Below are 18,609 nucleotides of genomic sequence, written 5' to 3' on the forward strand. Positions count from 1 at the left end.
GAATTTTTGTTTTGTTTTCCAAAGTTTTGAATAAAGGAAGGTCCTGTATGAGATAAGTGTCTTTCTTCTTTCTTCCCCATACTTTTACTTAAAGGCTTAGAATATGCCTATCAGTCCAATTATTCTAGGATTGAAGCAAGAGAGATGGAGAAGAAGAGGTATATTGGTATATTGGAAACTGGTGAAGGAAAGGAAGGGGGGGGGGGGGTATCTTGGGGAAATATAGTTTCGACTTGAAAGTAAAAGAGGAGGAATGAGAATTAAAGAGAGGTTTTAGGTGCTCGTGACAAGGTAAGGTAGATAGACTATGGCTATCATCATCATCATCGTCAACAACATCTGCACCATTGTTATGGCCCTATAAGTTGTTTCTTTCCCTATGCGTTTTTTGTATGTGTTTTTAACTGTCAGTCAGTTGTTTTTCTTTTACTGGTCTTCAGCTAGGCTCTACGCTTTCAAGTACTTCGAGGACTAGTTTATGATTTAATCCGAAATCTTTTCCTTGGAAAGTGTCTAAGCACTTTAAGAATTTGTCATAGTTTACAAATCCTACAACGGCTTCGTATTGCGTTGCCTTTACCATATATTTTTCGACTTTGCTGTCTTCTGCTTCTGGAGAAGAACTACTACTACTATTTGAGTTTTTGTCTAGGGTTTTATTCGAATTCTCATCCGGAGCATCACTACAACCCTCGACTTCATTTTTGCCGTCTTTTAAATCTTTGTCATTTACCTCGGTCTTTGAATCAGTGTCTTGGACAGTATCCTGGGTACTATTCTCCTTGACACCATCACTCTTCTTCGAGTCAGTATCCTTCGCGTCAGTTTCTTTGGGGGTATCATTGTTTGTTTCTGGAACATCTGGTTGACTGCTAGAAGAGTCATCATTGGATCCGGCCTGGCTGCTGTCGCCATTTTTCGTCTCAGTTTCAATTTCAATTTCAATTTCAGTCTCATCCTGGGGTTCGCAGAGCTGTATTTCAACGTCCAACTCCCCGGATTCGTACACGCCCACGTAGAACTCGAACGACGAAGTGTTCTCGAATAGTTCTGGGCAATGCGATTTGATAAAGTCCTTTAGCATCGTCCATTTCAATTTCCCGTAGGTCTGGGGCTCCAAAGTCTTGACTATGAGGTCTGGGGCAGTGCCAGCACGGGTGACGTGCTGGCCAGCAATACCCATTGTCTTGAACTTGACGATCTCGTCCCAGTGGAGACAGGGGGGGAAGTTTTTGAATTTGATTTGGTACATCGAGCGGGACGACATCTGTTTCCTGAACGAAGTTTCGTTGAATAGTTGTTTGAGTTTCCTGGGCTGATGGGGCATCCCACTGGGTCCTGAGGTCGACTGAGGACGTTGGTGTTGATGTTGATGTTGGTGCTGATGCTGGTGGTGCTGCTGTTGTCTCGAGGAAGAGGTTCCATTGTCAGGGCCTGGGAGTCCGCCTGGCCCAGGTCCAGGTCCAGGTCCTTGCACCGTACCTGGCGCTGGTCCTTGCGCTGGTCCTGGCCCCAGATACATCCCCGCTGCCCCTCCAGACCCCACACGGTGCTGGCGAACCGCATGCTGATGAGGCTGCCTGGGCTGCAAAGTCCGACCCGAGCCTGAGGGCACACCAGCAACGCCAGCGTTGGCCCCAGAAAGATGCGGCGCGCCTAGCGCAGGCCCCATCGCAGGTGCCAACGCCGGAGGAGGAAGCAAAATCGCCCCTAGCGTGTAGTACTCCCACTGCACACCGTTCAACTGCATGAGCAGGCTGTTCCAGTCCACAGAAGCGTGCAACACGCACACACAAGACGTTATCGGGATGAAAGGCGGAGTCATCGTCGCCATTGCAGGCAACACTTTGATGTTTAAAATGTGGTCTCGCGGGATAAACTTCGAGAGAAACGTCCGTACCTGTTTCCAGTCCTTGCCCTGGGGTATGTTATCGATGCGAATGTGGATGTTCATCAATTCGGGAGGCATGAATTCCATATACGGGTGTCCCGAATAATGTGTCATCGCGTCCCTAACTATACTACTAACTAGTGCTAGCTGGTGGAAACTTTAATCAAAAAAAAAACAACAAAATAATATTAGCGACCGTCAGATACACTCTCTGTTTTTACCTTGGGCTTTTTAACCGTGCACTATTTAGCTTTAGCTTTAGTCTTCTTTAGCTTTACTTCACTTTACTTTACTTTACTTAGCCTTACCGATGACTAGCGTTATTAAGGTTTTAAACACAGGTTGCTATGCTACATGCAAAGGCCAACGGAAATCCTGAAAAATAAAGGAGCTCAGCTCGTACAGACGGCGAATACACACACATACACATACACATACACAGACACAGACGGCGAGAGCATACAAAGAGGGGACTGGACTGGTGGCCGCAAGTGAGAGATAGAAAGAGAGGGTTAGAGTGTGAGTGTGAGTGTGAGAGTGAGAGAGCGAAAGAGAAGAGAAGAGAAGAGAAGGGAAGTGCTGTGTTGGCCAGGGTAAGTGCGTCTGAAAAAGGGGACCGTTTCCGACGCAAAGTGCTGTCGCTGGCATTGGGCAGTGATAGTAGTAGTAGTAATAGTAGTAGCATTGGCAAAGGCAATGGCAAAAATACACCGGCAAATCACTACCGGAAATACACTGGAAGTACGTAGATGGGTGAGTATGTGTTGCAAAGGCCGGCTGGGCCCGATGCCGATGCCAGTTCTAGTACATAGTACAAGGATGAACATAACTTTTTTATATTTTTCAGCTTGGCTGATTACAATACTGCTACAAATGGGTGGCCGTTGGCCATGGGTGGCCGTTGACACTTGGCCATGGTGTATCCTAGCTCAATTGCGCTTGATATTTTTTTTGTTCTTGTGCTTCTTTTGGAATGGCTTTCTGTTGGGCTTGCCGATGGCAGCGCGAGGGCCCTTTCCGAAGCCTAGTTCTTGGGCGAGCTGGGTGGTCAAGTCGAGGCCGAACTTTTCGATTCTGTTGATTTGTCTTTTCAAGTCCTCGACGATGGAGTCGTCCTGGCCGAACTTTTCTGCACGGTGGATCTTTTTTTGTAGATGGTCGATGGCAGTCTGTTTCAACTGTTCTGGGGAGAGTTGTGGTTTTGGGGCAGGGGTTGGAGTCTGGGCAGAAGTTTCTGCTGGGGCAGGGTCCTGAGCTGGGGCAGGGTCCTGGGCCTGGGCCTGAGTCTCAGCCCCAGCTTCAGCACCGGTCTGCACAGCAGACTGGTGCGTGGTTTCGTCTTTATTTTCCTGTGCAGTTGCGGATTCAGTCTTGTTTTCGGCCTGAGAGGACGCATCCGTGGGCTTTGGTTCTGCCGCAGCATTCTTGGCGTCGTCCTCTTGCAATCTTGTTATTAGATCGGCTTTCAAGCCGTCTGTGGATAGGTTTCTTTGCTTGAGCAATTCCTTCAATTGAGCCACGGTGTTCCCGGAATACGACATGTTTTTCTTGAGGTAGCGCTGGTGAATTGCAAGGGCTGGGAGCTTGGAGCTTGGTGCTTGGATTCCGTTACTTTGGGTGGCCCTTTTCTCTCTCTCTCTCTGTGTATTGGGGCTCGAGACTCTTGAACAATTCGATGTTTTCTAGAGCGTGCGCGAGCGGGTGGAGGACCAACAAAGCCGGGTAAGGTTACAGTCACGTGGACGCACCTTTGTATCGGTTACCCGGGGAAAGAGGAGAGGACAGAGGAATACCCCGGGTAAATACTTACCCGGGGTATCACGGCCAAGGGCCAGGGGGGCCCAGGGTGGAGGGAAAAAGAGGCACAAAAGAAACACACTAATTCCACAGACTAGCTCCACAGGCTAGCTCCACAGACTTGTTCCACAAACGAGTTCCTCTCACATACGTCAGCAGCAGCAGCAGCGGCGTCCTTGGCCTTGTCCCTTGGCCCTCGGCTTGGCCCTGTCCCTGTCCCTGTCCCTGTCCCTATCTGACCCCCACGGTGCTCCGCCAATTCAATTTCTTTTTTTCGAGCTGGCCTCACTTGTCCCTCCCACTTACAACTCCCCTTATAGCTAGCTAGTCAGTCAGTCCCTGCCGCAGTCCCTCCCGTATCTCGTCGCATCTCATCTCGCATCTCGCATCTCCATTTCTTTTCCCCTTCACCGCCGCACCACATTCCAAACTTCCTGTACCAACCTCAAACCTCACCTGTCCCCCCCGCTGTCCCCAACACTGTCCCCACGCCATCCCATGTCCGGACTTCCTCTATTTTTCTCACTATCTCCTGTATAATCATGTGTATTCTCGAGAGAGGCAGGAAAAAAGAACGAGAAGGTCTCAATTCCGGTTTCAAGCCCCATCTCCCGAAAAGAAAGAACACCCACTCTTTTCTTTTGGCCCTCCCCTTTCCCTTTTCCTCTGGTGACGACTGCTCTTTGTCCCCTGGATCATCATCTGTCCTGTCCCCCCATGGATCATCTGTCCCCTACTTATCGCTCGCTGCACTAGCATTCTCTCGTCCTTTCTTCTTTCTGGTGTTTCTTTTGTCCTCTGGTGATGAGTGAGCGATATTATTTTCACTAGTACTAGTACTACTACTACTAGGTTTAGCCTTGTTTCTTATTCGTAGTAAAACTGTGATGATTCAATACCGCTTCGCTTCTTCTTCGTCTTCGTCACACAGCCCAAAAATTGTCACCTCTTCGATAATTTGGGCATTTGGGCATCCATGTATTATTATACGCATGGGGGCACAAGCGTGTAGCTAACTGTTTTAACCATTACGCTGCTTTTTTGATGGAATAAGAAACGGTTGGTTTCGGGTTGCCCCAAATAATATAAAAGGACGCAGTTTTTGAGTCAGTGATTGATTTCCAGATGGGTTCCGGATTATTAGTTGATGTTTCAATTGTATAATAGATAGTATTAGTTTCCTTTTGGTAATAGACCAAGCACTAGAATTTCTATTCTACACACAAACAGAAAACACATATCTATATCACAAGATGTCTGCCGCCCCAATTTCCCTAAGAGTTAACGCTGCTTTGTTCGATGTCGATGGTACTTTGATCATCTCCCAAGGTGCCATTGCTGAATTCTGGAGAGATTTCGGTAAGGACAAGCCTTACTTCGACTCCCAACACGTTATTGACATTTCTCACGGATGGAGAACCTACGATGTCATCAAGAAGTTTGCTCCAGACTACGCTAACGAAGAATACGTCACCAAGTTGGAAGGTGAAATCCCAGACAAGTTTGGTAAGCACGCTATCGAAGTGCCAGGTGCCATCAAGCTGTGCGCTGCCTTGAACGCTCTACCTAAGGAGAAGTGGGCTGTCGCCACTTCTGGTACCTTTGAAATGGCCCACAAGTGGTTCGATATCCTAGGAATCAAGAGACCATCCAACTTCATCACAGCTAACGACGTCAAGAACGGTAAGCCTCATCCAGAACCATACTTGAAGGGCAGAAACGGTTTGGGTTACCCAATCAACGAAGCTAACCCAGCTGCCTCCAAGGTTATTGTCTTTGAAGACGCCCCAGCTGGTATCTTGGCCGGTAAGGCTGCTGGCTGTAAGATCGTCGGTATCGCTACCACTTTCGACAAGGAATTCTTGATCGAAAAGGGCTGTGACATCGTCATCAAGGACCACACCAAGCTGAGAGTGGCTGCATACCACCCAGAAACCGACGAAGTCGAGTTTGTCTTTGACGAATACTTGTACGCCAAGGACGATCTGTTGGAATGGTAAATTATAAAATCCCAAACAACGAAATTTTAATAAATCATCATCATATTATTGTGCCTTCATTAGCATAATTGTATCTTCATCATCGCTGGATCGCTTACTTTTTTTTTCTAAACCATCCCTTGTACATTAGGTCGCTGGATGTCCTACATGGCTGGCATCCCCTCATATATCAAAGAAAAACCCAAGAAATACAAATTATAAAGAGTTATCACCACCATCATAATAATATTAATATAGATGCTAATTGATACAAACAAACAAACACGTCAAAAACTGACTTATATAATACACTTTTTATCCCTTTTTGTCGTCATATATATGTGTATTTTTCACACCTAATAAATCATTTTATAGAGATTATATTATTATATTTTCACTTTCTTTCTTACACCTGAATTTTCTTTTTCATCCTAATTTTTGTCACTTTTAGCTCTTCTTCATGTTATACAAACAATATCACCACACACCATCCATAATAATTTGAAAGATCTCACTCACCAGTATATTACAACCCATTAAAATTTACATACAGATGGAAGTCAAGACCAAATGAGTCTTAAACGTGTTGTAGTTACTGGTTTAGGTGCTTACACTCCATTGGGTGCCAATGTCGCAAAATCCTGGGCTGGACTTTTGGCTGGTAACCAGTCTTTAATACCCTTAAGCGATTTTTACAATCGAGATGAGTTTGCCAAATTGCAAAAGTTGGTGCCACTTGACACTGTGGTTAGCAGACAACATGCCAATCCTCTAGATACGTTTCCCAATTATGATCAACGAAGAACCACCCCTGCTCATCAAATAGTGCTAGAAAAGACAAGAGAAGCATTGACGCATGCAAAACTGCTAAAAGAAGAAGATCAGGATGATAGCACAGAGTTACTTTGGGATCTAGATAAGACTCGCGTGGGCTGTGTTATCGGTACAGGAATGCCTTCTATGCCCGACTTACAGTCTACAATATCAACCCTATTCACAAAACCTAAAGTGTCGCCATTCTTGATTCCTCGTGTGTTGCCAAATATGGCCACAGGTAACGTAATGATCAAATATGGGTTCCAAGGCCCCTCCAGTTGTCCCTCGACCGCATGTGCAACAGGAAATTCAAGCATCATAGATGGTTTCAACATGATTCAATTGGGACTTGCGGACTTGATGATTTGTGGTTCGTACGAATTCAGCATAGACCCTATTTCTATTGCTGGGTTCTACCGGTCGAAAGCCATCAGCAGAAAACACCAAACAAGACCGTTTGACGTCGAGAGAGATGGGTTTGTGATGGGAGAAGGTTGTGGAATCCTAATTCTAGAATCGTGGGATTCTGCCACCTCAAGAGGTGCTCCAATATTGGCAGAAGTTAAAGGCGCTGGTATGAGTAACGACGGTCATCACATCACAACTCCCTTACCTGATGGATCTGGTGGGAAACTAGCGATGGAAAATGCTTTGAAGAGAGCAAACCTTACCCCGGACAAAATCGGATACATTAACGCCCATGCCACTTCTACGCAACTCGGAGACCTTGCAGAAAGCACTGCTATCGTTAATATTTTCGGAACAAAAGACACTGGAAAAGCGCCATTTGTTAGCAGTAATAAAGGCCATATTGGCCACTTATTGGGAGCATCTGGATCGGTTGAATCAATCTTCACAATTTTAGGTTTGCAAAATGGTAAATTCCCCCCAAATCTCAACTTACAGAAGCTCGACGAATCCTCAACAATAAACGATGTGAATCTCATTCGCGATTCCACACTTACAGATGACACCATCGAATACGCTATAACGAACTCTTTTGGATTTGGAGGAGTCAACACTTCCATACTATTTGCGAAGGTACATTAAACTCTCCCCTTCACTTCTAAAAACTCTTTAAAATACATATGGTAACATATACCATCTAGGTCTATATCCAAATTTTTGTAAATACCAATTCCCAGTCTCATGACTGCTAGTGCCTAAATTAACTAGGATCCAGACGACACAATGTGCTAACAATGCCCGCGTACCGACGTTCATTAGTAGAAACGACAGGTAAATTACAAACTCATCGAAATAGTGTGCACAGCATATATACCTGAATAGCCCATAACTTGGTTTCGAGTACTTCTTTAATTTCGATAAATGCTGGTGGTTAACCGCTTGGTCCAGAGAAGCTGCTATGAACATTACGACGGAGACTAACCGGTTTTCAGTTTCTCCATTCTTGAACGCAATGCCAATGTTCAACGTAGTGTAAAACCAGATACCAACTAAATAGTGGCTCAAATGTATCTTAGAATGACCCCATTTGGTGATGAAAAAGCACTCGTACAATCTCCTTATGCTGTGGATGAACACACAAAGTGTTAGCAAGTTACGTTTTTCAAACAAGTTATAAGTACTCAACACAATCGCTATCAGATAGAAATGGGTAAACGTACTCTTCGAACATGTTAGGTTAAACCAATAGTTATTTGACGCTTTCCAAGTCTTACCATACTTTAAAAGTTGGGGGATGTAAAACTCTGCTATGAACACACAAACAATTCCAACATAGAAGGTAGAATAGAGAAGAATATCGTATGTATTCATTAATATGCTATTTCACTCTTCGTAATCTCGGAACTTAACATTCAAATCCACACTAAATAACATATAATTAGGCAGTTTTCGAGTTACACTAAACAAAGGTGAATATTTCATTAGGGCATTACAACCCAATACCGTAACAATTGTTTTCTTTTTTCATACTTCTTTTCTTATTTCTGCCAGTCAAGTTGCACAGAGTTAACATCGTTTATACACGATGATGATTTTCGAGCATGTAAATAAATTCAATGAATCAAGAAGATACTACTTGAAAAAAAAAAACAACAACAAAGAGACAACTATCTAAGGGAGGTTCGATTAATAGGAGAAACCGTTAGTAAAAGGTATAACATACGTATAAATGTTTGTATTTTGTTACAATTAAGCGCCTTGAATTAAATAATCTATATGCAGAATCGTTTCGAAGGGAACGACTGTGTAAAAAGTAAGGGGGGAGTGGAAGGGAAGAAGTGAAAAGTTCAGAAACAATGTAAGAATGAGAAAGAAAAAAAAGCGAAAACAAAAGTGTAGTTTTACCTAAGCGCTTAGTTAGTCATATTCATTCATCCATTGAATGTAAAAAAGGTGAAAAATTAGGAGGAGCTAAAACGAAAATTCATTAATTATTGAACCTCTTAACGTCCAGTGTATTTCTTTTCAAGAGGTCTGCAAATGTTGTAGGTGATGAAGGCGAAACCAGCACCTAATTCGAAACCAATGTCACCACCGAACTTACCAATTTGTCTTCCGATTTGACCATTCCAGTATGTTTGACTCATACCGAAGGCAACACCGAAGGCACCAATAAAGAGAGCGGCACAACCAGCGTAACCTAATGGTAATTTGTCCCATCTGTTCCAGTCCGAGATGTTGTAGCCCTTGAAGCCGCGTCTGTAGAAGCAATGTTCAGAGACAGCGATGGCGATGTAAATGGCTAGGTAGTAACCGATAGAATCCATGAACTTGGTCATGAAAGATTCAAACTTGTAGTAAGCTGGGATGGCAATGGCCAAGACAAGCAAGTTACCGACACAAGTCCATAGAACACGAGGAACCTTAGCCAATGGTTCCCACATAGCTTGGGTACCTAGAGCAATAGAGTACATGTTTGGAATGTTGTTTGCGACGGTAGACATAGCCAACAACACACAACAGAAAGAACCGAAACCCCATAGAGAGTCTTCAACCAAGATAGCGTAACACAAACCACCAACGGAGTGGCTTTGGTACAAAGCATTCCATTTTTCGTTATTTAGGGCACATGCCATGGCAGCAGCACCCAAGATCATGGAGAACAGCAATGGGAAGGCCAAACCTAGAACAAGACAGATGAAAACCTTCTTCTTGTTGGTAGTTCTTGGCATGTAGACGGTGTAGTCAGAAGCGTAAGTGGTCCAACCAGAAGCGAAACCGAAAATGGAACTACCAAAGGAAAGAACACCGGCAGCGGTGTCAGCACCACCACCCCATGGGCCGTTGGCGAAGTTACCGGACTTGGCCAATCTAGCGATGATGACCAAAAACACAACAAAGTTTGGAACCCAAGAATATTTCTCGTAAGCGTGGATGACCCTGTAACCGAAGAATGTGACGATGATGGTAGAGAACACAATGATCAAACAACCGGCCCATGGAGGACAGTTTGGCCCAGATGGGTTAACAATGTGTAGTAGCGAGGCGGAAGCGATAGTGTTCACAGCACCCCAACCAATACAGGCAATAATGTTGATGAAACAGAAGACTCTAGCAGTAACGTTACCTAGCAAGAAACGAGACAAAACCATCTGTCTGAGACCAAACTCAATACCAAACACAGAGAAGAAAGCAACTGGGATAAGACCTAGGAAGTTGAAAAAGATAATAGTCAAAACAGAAGTACCAAAGTTCAAACCAAACACAGAAGTACCGATACAACCCAAGGAGAAAGCTGCAATAACCATGTTAGCGGAGAACCACATCGATGCAGCATTCAAGATATCCGTATCATCCTTTTCATCGTCGGTAATTGGCTCGATACCCTTGGTTTCGGCCTTCAATTTCGAAGCCAAACGGTCAACCCACGATAGTTGAGTCACCTCGGAAGTCTCCACGATCACTGGTTCATCTTCTTCATACTCATTGAGATGAGTCTTGGTCAACTCTTGCTTCTCAACGTCGTGCAACACGTATTCTTCTCTCGAAGTAGAAGACGACATCTCTCTAGAATTGCTTTTTTCTTTCTTTCTTTTACACTTTAATTCTTCTTGTTTAATAGCTTGCAGAAGGAAATGTGTCTCCTTAGCACAAACTTATCGTTGAGGAATCGAAGTGATTAATCGTGGTCCTTGGAGTTTTGTAACAGAACACAAATTCAAATACAAAACTACAAAAACTATCCAAGAGACGAGATACTTCTGTCTGAGTCCTTCTTTTTACCATAATCGCTCTTTTTTTTATATCAAAAAATGTGCCAAACCATTTCTTGATGAAAAAGAAAATGTGATCAAGTTTAAAAGAAAAGAACAATGGCTAATTAAAAAAAATTGCAGATTTAATTTTTTTTTTTTTTTTTGATTATCAACATGTAAACTCGAAGATGTCAAGCTAAGTACTGTGAGATACTGGCGTATCTGAACGAAAGCGAATGTTTTTTTTTTTTTTTTTTTTTTTAATTGATATTTTTTTTTGTCTTGACAGAGATAACGGCTGGTGATTACATTACATGATTAAAATTAAAATGATGTGCTGTATAATTAAAATTTGTGTTCCAGTTAATTAAAGTTGATTAGGTAGAATGGACAGGGTACAGGGCGGTAGAAGTAGCGGTACAGACTGGATACCGGATTTCTGGGTAGGCAGGCAGGTAGTTTGTTAGCTATGTAGTTACTACGATTTTCCATATTGGCAGTGGGCAATTGGCTACTGGCACAAACACAGATCAAGCGCAGATCGACCTCGGTGCAGAGCGAGCTTAGATCTACATAGATAGCGATTGAGAAGTGTGTGTGTGTGGTATTTACTTATTACATTCGTTTTCTCCACTGATAAGCGAAGGACAATAGGCCTGGCGGAAGAATGCTAGTGCTAGCGGGGGGCAGCTGTTGTTGCGGTTTGGTGACGAAACTGACATTAGTAGTGGTTGTAGCTGTAGCTGTAGTAAGTAGAGAGATAGGGGAGATAGATAGAGCGGGGAGAGTGGCATATATTTGGGCAAGCGAGCGAGCGAGCGAGAGTGCTAGCGCCTGTCCTGGAAACGTCCCGTCAGCACCCTGTAGCGCTTTCATCGGCAAACTTGTGAACCGGTTCATCCTGTTAAACATGCTTCGCTTCCTGTTCTTCTTCTATTTTTTTAACTTGTGAACTGGTTCACAAGTTAGACCTTGGACTCTGGACAAACTCGCTTGACTTGATGATGGGGCCCCATCCATAGCTTCCTGTCCAAGTCCTGTCCAAGTCCTGTCGCAGCAGCAGCAGCGCCTGTTATCTCGAGGTCATCAACTCTTTGCTCCAGCGCTTTCGAAACAATATCTGTACCAAGACAAAAAGAAACGTTCTTGGGATAAGGCGTTACAGATTATGTTTCCTTTCCTTTTGTTTCTTTTTTATTTGCTTACTTTTGTTTTTTTGCTTTTTTCTTTGTAGATAAGACGATCCGGACAATATACACAGATACGTAGAAACGCGCGTGGAAATCGGGCTCTCAATGCCAACGCCAACGCTATTGCCAACCCTCCAATGGCCAATGCCATTGCCTTTTGCACCCGTCGGATATCGTCCGCTGGAAGCGAGTGTAAAACCACAGGCCAATTGACCAAAGTGTCTAATATTGTCTGCTTGGAAAGCGTGAAAAGTTTAAGGAAATCTGATGCACGTTTACAGGGTGCAGGTAGACCCTTAATTTCGTTTTCGGGTAACTAATTAATGGTTCGGTGGGGCCAGGGGGGAAGGGGCGAGGACAAGAAACAAGCATAAAGTTGAAGAAAAACCATAGCTGCGTTTACCAGGCCAAACTAGAGGCTCTTTGCGAGTTGTAGCCCTGGTCAGTGAGCAAGTTTGTTCGGCTAGCTTTGACTTGGATGGGTGTAATGCCCTCCAGTGGTGTGTTTTCCGGTCGATGGGTGGGTTTTGCCCAGACGGCGGCGTAGACGCAGACCAGGCAAATCCGTTTTCGTGGCGGCACTGCCGGTCGGGAATGCCGCTGCTGGAAGCTTGTTTTAGTACTTTTTTTTCTTCTTCTTCTTCTTCTTTACTCTTGTCTGAAAAAGTACGCGTTTCTTTTTTGTGCTCTCGGTGACAGAAGGGAAAAAGACTGGATATGTCACTGTGCACGATACCGGCTTTTCCGGCGTCAAGAGGACGAGAGGCAGAAGAAGCGCCGACCGGTTGTTTCGCACAGAAGAGAGAGAGAGAGAGATAGAGATGTGCTCGTAGATTCATTCGGTGATTAGATAGAGAGAGACAGAGAGAGAGACTCAAGATTAAGGTTTGCGCACTTGGCCGGCATATGCACCATTAATCAAACGGTCCCGCTTTATCTTATCGGACTGCATGTTATAGGAGCGGAGTCATACGAAATGTACCCTCCATCCATGGGCATGGGCGCTTCATGACGGTTTCCCTAAATTATTATACTGTGTATACTGTATGATATTATATTATATATTATATTACCTATTATAAAAAAAAATGAAATTATAAGAGTACTACTATAACCAAAACTTCAATCACATACGCACAAGATCAATCCATAAACTGAAACCCACCAACAAAATTGTATCATAACGCTATTGGTTGGGTCTTATTCGACTCCAACGCCTGTCCAGCGCTTGTTTCTTTATCCCAAAACTTGTATAATAAGTCTGCGTATCTCTGTAGTTCCTCGACGCTAATTATCAACCTGAAATCGCAGAGTATCAAGAATTGGAGTTCCAAATGGTTCAATTCTTGAAGCGAAATACCGCCTACCCTCGCATACCGCGAATTGCTGTAAAAAAAATCACTAATGAATTTGGTGCTGACCGTTATTGCAGCAATGATTAGTCTGTGAATATTATGAGAGTCCATGACGAACAATTGCTGCGGTGGCGCGGGCGCGGGCGCCTCACCGTCTCCTGCTGTTTTCAAGGCAGGTGACGGAGTCATGTATTCTTGTGCGATACTATTGCATTTTTTCGCAATCCTATCGAAGTGAACCAAGAGGGAAAGCAATACGTCGTTTGTAGTTGGACAGTACTTCTGTATCCTTTGGAAATACTGCTTCAATGTGATTCCTGGGACTTGTTTGCCCCTAAAGCTTAGAATCTCTCTCAATAGTGGTATATTTTTCCCCTGCAGGTTTGGATTGTCCATGCTAGAAACAGAGCCCAGAGCGTCGTTTGAGTTTATAATCTTTGTTAGAAGTTTCGTCAACATATCTAAAAGTTCGTCCGTTGGGAATGTTGCAATGTCCATATGATGAGACCCTGCACCTGACCCCTCATTTGCACTTTTCGCGGTATCTGGCGTTGAGTGGGTCTTGGTGCTACTGCTTTTATTCTTGCTTTCATTTTCGCTCCTGCCATCGACGTACTGTGGAGGAACAGAATGGGATCTCGTAACGCCATTCGAACGCAGTTCTGATACGCTCTTCACAGGAACAGGTACCTGGACCGGTACCGCCGCCTGTGTTTGCACATGTAAGCTATTTTTGTGGTCCGATGTGTTTTGGAAAGAAGTAGACATGCTCCTACGTCGAAGGTTAGGTCCGGATTCAACAGAACTACTTATACCACTTGAAGAGTCGAGAAAGCCAGAATTACCACTTGTATGTTTTATGTAACTACTGTCTCCACTGTCGAAATACGCGTGTGGTGCATTATGGCTTATCTCTTGCGGCGTTAGCCCCGTAGATCCATAATGATCGATGCTAGAATTCGAGGAGTCTATCAGCCTAGTAGACGTGGTAATCGTATCTGAATTGTTATGAGACTCCTGCAAAGAGGAAGAAAATGGACCAGTTCCATCCCTAGCGATTGGGATCTCTATGGGTTCTGTTTCAGCGTAGCTTGATGATGTGGCATTATCCAAATATGACATAATTTATTATACTGCATACAAAAAAAGTCTCCTCGTATGTATACTCTTCTTGAATGCACTGTCAAACCCCCTATACCTGTATGCGCGTGCGACCTTGCGTCTCTATCGTTATTTTCCAGTGTCTTTAGATCAGATAGGCATAAATAAATGTGCCCGTATTGTTCTTTTTTACCTATAAGATAGTTTACTCTTTGATGCGAAACCCTCTTTTCAGTATATTATTATTATTATTGTTATTATTATTATTATCGTATTAGACTTTAAGGTTTCGTTTATAAGCCACAGCTCTCCTGACAAACCGTGTATATTACTTAACCTCTGAACTAGAACCTTAGATTATGATGTCCGGTATGGTACGCTAACACTCAAGTATCTAGATAGCCTTCCAATTTCCATTACAACCTTGAAATCGCCGTTATCTCAAACGTTTCTTCTGTTTGTCCCTAATATTTCTTCTGGCCGTTTGTTATTCTGTCGGTTTCAGAAATATTTTCCATTCATAAGGATATGTAGAACCAAAAGCCAGATGTGGTGCGCCAGGTGGTGTGGCCGTAACTGGAAGTACTGCAGGAGGGAGGAAAAAAGGAGCCCCTCGTGTGCTGCTCTACTTGCCAGCGAACGTGCCAAGCTGCTATGGTGGGCCATATTCGCTGCATGGCACACTCTTGTGCCCGACGCATCGAAAATCCATGGGTACGGGTACAGGTGCCTTTTAGAAAGAGGGTTGTAGGACCCATTGGGTCACGTGACTTAATATAAACTGCTATTTACATGGTATTATCATTCATTATATTGAAATTCAGTGGGGAAGGAGGAGGAGCTGGGTGAAGGCAGTTCTTTTTCTCACTTCTTCAGCTCCACCAGTTCGTCGTCCTTTGTGCGCACTTCTCCGCTCAACGGTTGCATTTGTTCGTATTTCTTTCGTAGCTCAAGCTGGTACTCGTGCTCGCTCTTGTTCACCATTCTCTGGCGCTCTTTCTCGGGATCCACACCTCCAGCATTCTCTCTGGCCAGTCTTTTCTCCTTCATTCTCTGAGCATCCTTAATTGGACCCTGGTGCAACGTCTCTCTTTCCAATTGTTGTACGTAATGGACACCGACGATCATAGTGGCCGTGAACAGGGAAGTTACCCCTAACGTAATCTTACTAGCACGAGACATTTAGGTATGAGCGTTTTCCTGTATGCTGGGTTCTCTGGCGGTCGTATCTACTAACAATCGCTACACACAAGTGTTCGTCTTTAACGGTGTGCGTATGTATTTATGCACTTGCTTCCTCTATAATAACAAATGTTAGTTTCTTGGTTGGTGGTGCGTTTGATTTTCAGGATCGAGAAGATACTGCTTACCTAATCCAAGTACACTATAGATATTCTTTTTTTTTTTTTTTGATTTTTCTTTCTTTCCGAAAGAATAGGAAGAGAAAGAGGGAGGTGCTTACCCGCACCGTGCGGATTTAGAACTCCGCAACTGGCGAAGGCGGAAATAAGGCTCCTGGAAAAACAGGAACCAATAGGGGAAAGAGTCATACATATAAGCAGTGCACATCTGAAAGTTGATGTTTGCAACCAACCAGATAGCATAGCTAGCTACTTTCCTACCTGTCTACACCTGGTATAATATAAATAATTGGTCGTACTTGTCAAGATACATTGTTCAAACAGTTGTCTTCCAAGTCCTAGGTATTATCGAAAATTATGTTCAGACAAGCCTTCAGAAGCGCAGTAAGAAACATGAACACTTTGACCCCAGTTAGAACTCAATTGGCGCCCCCACCAGCGGCATCCTACTCCCAGGCCATGAAGGTCGACAATTTGATCTTCGTTTCCGGCCAAATCCCATACACTGCTGAAAACAAGCCTGTGGAAGGTTCAATTGCAGCAAAGGCCGAACAAGTGATTCAAAATGTGAAAAACATCTTGACTGAGGCCAACTCCGACTTGAACAAGATCGTCAAGGTCAACATCTTCTTGGCTGACATCAAGGACTTTGCTGAGTTCAACTCCGTCTACGCTAAGTACTTCAATGAACACAAGCCTGCTAGATCATGTGTGGCTGTTAAGGACTTGCCATTGAACGTCGATTTGGAAATGGAGGTTATTGCTGTTGAAAAGGATTAATCTCTGTGATTCGTCCCTTGTACGCATACTTTTTTGTTCCTCTGTAGCTTTGTATCTTTGTTGTATAAATGGTAATAATGATCCAATGCCAAATATCTATCTTTCCTATGGACCTACAACGCAGCTTAGCTGCCTGCGCTCTCTGTTGGAGCAGCGATGATGTAGAGTCCGCGCGGACTTAGCACGCACACACACAAACTGAAAAAAAAAAAAAAGGCCCGCAAAATATTACCGATGTGTGGGACTGTTTAGTTGGTGTACGGGTGTGTTGTCTTTACAAATAGCTTTGTTTCTAGTTTTTTTATTTTTCAGTTTCCGGATTAGGTAAACCACAAAAACCCAATTTTGCCATCGTTCTTCGTTGGAATTCACATCCCCTTCCCAGGGGAAGGAAGGATGTCCTCTCCCAACCAGCTAGCACCCACCCCACCCACCAGCTTCACTTCATCCTCTCGCCGCAAGGAAACGCGGTGCTGTCTCTGCCTAGTGTCTGCCCAATCGGTGTCCTCCGCATGATCCCCTCCAGTCTGGTTTCTCCTTCTAGCCCCGCTCCCAGGCCCTCCCTGGTCTCGCTCACCCTAGGCAGACCATACGCTAGCCTAGACTCATTCTCGACCTGGGCCCGCTAGCTCCCTAGTGCCTCCCGTCTCTCTCTCTCCTCCTGGCCGCTAGAGAGTTGAACTTTTTCAAATTTTGGCGAAACATTCAATTATTTTGAATTAGCACATAGACATTATTAGACATAGGTAGGTATAGTTAACAGTGTGTACGTTTATTTCGATTAGAGGTTTAGGATACAAGAAGAGCTCCAAGCGAAGGAAACGTGAAACAACTAACAATGGCCCAACGTGTTACTTTCAGAAGAAGAAACCCATGTATGTTTTTATACGCTATTATGATCATTAATCATTCCATACCAGAGCCGTCATCGTCACTTCAATGAACAATATTCAAAAGAACAATTAGAACAATTAGTCTGTGATATGTGCTTCCATCTACCAATATACAACAATAAGAACCAAGTGAAATGTCTATATTCTCCAACAGTTATTGATCTTGCATGAACTAAGGTGAAGGGAATACTTGGATGAATGAGAGAACATGGTAAAGAATTTTTTTCATCTGAGCAGTACAATAGACCTGCTCGTAATTTACATTGAAGATGATATATGGAAGGGAATAGCCCATGAATATGATTTTAAAACGAGATCTAATATCTGATTTTGTGCTTATGGTAGTGGGAATGGAATGGTGATGATCTTTTTAAAAACTAATCGATCGTCAGCGAAACAAAAATACTAACAAATTTCATCAATTTTAACAGACAACACCAAGTCTAACAAGATCAAGGTTGTTAAGACCCCAGGTGGTGTTTTGCGTAGTCAACATGTTAAGAAGTTGGCTACCAGACCAAAGTGTGGTGACACCGGTGTTCCATTGCAAGGTGTTGCTTCCTTGAGACCAAGACAATACGCTACCGTCTCCAGAACTAAGAAGACCGTTTCCAGAGCCTACGGTGGTTCCAAGTCTGCTAACGCCGTCAAGGAAAGAATCGTCAGAGCTTTCTTGATCGAAGAACAAAAGATCGTCAAGAGAGTCATCAAGGAACAAGCTGACGCTGCCAAGAAGGCTGAAAAGAAGGATGCTAAGAAGTCTAAGAAATAAGTTATCTAATCAAAAAATGGTGTCACTGTAAAACGTTACCGAACAGGGTTCTTTTGATACATACATGAATGAATAGACCTTGGAAATAACATTATAATAAAATAGAACAAAATAAAATTCAATATTGCACACTTGATTGAATGGCATATAGATACTGGATAGCTGAGCTCCGATCTTCCATGGTTGGACCTACGCACTAGTATTCTTTTGCGGCAAAATGTAATACAAGAAATTACACATTCACATTCACATTCTCTGACTGTACTGTGTGATCGGCTGTTTCTATTTTCTTTTGTTATTCAATCACGGTCTCAATATCGCGTTTGTTTTGGTTTGTTTTCCGAGTTGTTTGCTTTCATGTCTAAACTCAGAGCTACATCCTTTGGGTAACACATTTTTATCATTAATTCTCTTATTTTGTACCTCATTTTTTACTTATTACTTATTTTTAAACTATCATGGTCATGTAATCTTTTATTATTATCGTTACAACATCTTAGATACTGAATTT

General features: G+C 43.5%; 10 protein-coding genes across 10 annotated transcripts; 4 read left to right on the top strand and 6 right to left on the bottom strand.

Annotated features, from left to right (window-relative positions):
• Nucleotides 1–436: 436 nt before the first annotated feature.
• Nucleotides 437–2,005, bottom strand: KLMA_70181 (uncharacterized protein; the record flags this gene model as incomplete). The annotated part of the gene is made up of 1 exon (XM_022821432.1): nt 437–2,005. One exon carries the CDS (start codon nt 2,003–2,005, stop codon nt 437–439), a length of 1,569 nt encoding a protein of 522 aa, XP_022677794.1.
• Nucleotides 2,006–2,820: 815 nt separating this feature from the next.
• Nucleotides 2,821–3,432, bottom strand: THO1 (Tho1p; the record flags this gene model as incomplete). Its single annotated transcript, XM_022821433.1, has 1 exon — nt 2,821–3,432. The coding sequence occupies one exon, from the start codon at nt 3,430–3,432 to the stop codon at nt 2,821–2,823; it is 612 nt and encodes a 203-aa protein (XP_022677795.1).
• Nucleotides 3,433–4,941: 1,509 nt separating this feature from the next.
• On the top strand, nt 4,942–5,688 carry RHR2 (HAD family hydrolase; the record flags this gene model as incomplete). The annotated part of the gene is made up of 1 exon (XM_022821434.1): nt 4,942–5,688. One exon carries the CDS (start codon nt 4,942–4,944, stop codon nt 5,686–5,688), a length of 747 nt encoding a protein of 248 aa, XP_022677796.1.
• A 549-nt stretch (nt 5,689–6,237) lies between these two features.
• CEM1 (fatty acid synthase CEM1) lies at nt 6,238–7,533 on the top strand (the record flags this gene model as incomplete). Its single annotated transcript, XM_022821435.1, has 1 exon — nt 6,238–7,533. The coding sequence occupies one exon, from the start codon at nt 6,238–6,240 to the stop codon at nt 7,531–7,533; it is 1,296 nt and encodes a 431-aa protein (XP_022677797.1).
• A 27-nt stretch (nt 7,534–7,560) lies between these two features.
• On the bottom strand, nt 7,561–8,262 carry DFG10 (putative polyprenol reductase; the record flags this gene model as incomplete). Its single annotated transcript, XM_022821436.1, has 1 exon — nt 7,561–8,262. The coding sequence occupies one exon, from the start codon at nt 8,260–8,262 to the stop codon at nt 7,561–7,563; it is 702 nt and encodes a 233-aa protein (XP_022677798.1).
• Nucleotides 8,263–8,894: 632 nt separating this feature from the next.
• FCY2 (cytosine permease) lies at nt 8,895–10,454 on the bottom strand (the record flags this gene model as incomplete). Its single annotated transcript, XM_022821437.1, has 1 exon — nt 8,895–10,454. The coding sequence occupies one exon, from the start codon at nt 10,452–10,454 to the stop codon at nt 8,895–8,897; it is 1,560 nt and encodes a 519-aa protein (XP_022677799.1).
• A 2,560-nt stretch (nt 10,455–13,014) lies between these two features.
• Nucleotides 13,015–14,313, bottom strand: PCL6 (PHO85 cyclin family protein; the record flags this gene model as incomplete). The annotated part of the gene is made up of 1 exon (XM_022821438.1): nt 13,015–14,313. One exon carries the CDS (start codon nt 14,311–14,313, stop codon nt 13,015–13,017), a length of 1,299 nt encoding a protein of 432 aa, XP_022677800.1.
• An 843-nt stretch (nt 14,314–15,156) lies between these two features.
• Nucleotides 15,157–15,420, bottom strand: PET117 (Pet117p; the record flags this gene model as incomplete). Its single annotated transcript, XM_022821439.1, has 1 exon — nt 15,157–15,420. One exon carries the CDS (start codon nt 15,418–15,420, stop codon nt 15,157–15,159), a length of 264 nt encoding a protein of 87 aa, XP_022677801.1.
• A 590-nt stretch (nt 15,421–16,010) lies between these two features.
• Nucleotides 16,011–16,433, top strand: MMF1 (RidA family protein; the record flags this gene model as incomplete). The annotated part of the gene is made up of 1 exon (XM_022821441.1): nt 16,011–16,433. One exon carries the CDS (start codon nt 16,011–16,013, stop codon nt 16,431–16,433), a length of 423 nt encoding a protein of 140 aa, XP_022677802.1.
• An 838-nt stretch (nt 16,434–17,271) lies between these two features.
• Nucleotides 17,272–18,098, top strand: RPL34B (60S ribosomal protein eL34; the record flags this gene model as incomplete). Its single annotated transcript, XM_022821442.1, has 2 exons — nt 17,272–17,308; nt 17,758–18,098. The coding sequence occupies 2 exons, from the start codon at nt 17,272–17,274 to the stop codon at nt 18,096–18,098; spliced, it is 378 nt and encodes a 125-aa protein (XP_022677803.1).
• Nucleotides 18,099–18,609: the final 511 nt, after the last annotated feature.

The sequence above is a fragment of the Kluyveromyces marxianus genome, chromosome 7 (assembly GCF_001417885.1).
Source record: "Kluyveromyces marxianus DMKU3-1042 DNA, complete genome, chromosome 7".
Lineage (NCBI taxonomy): Eukaryota > Fungi > Ascomycota > Saccharomycetes > Saccharomycetales > Saccharomycetaceae > Kluyveromyces > Kluyveromyces marxianus.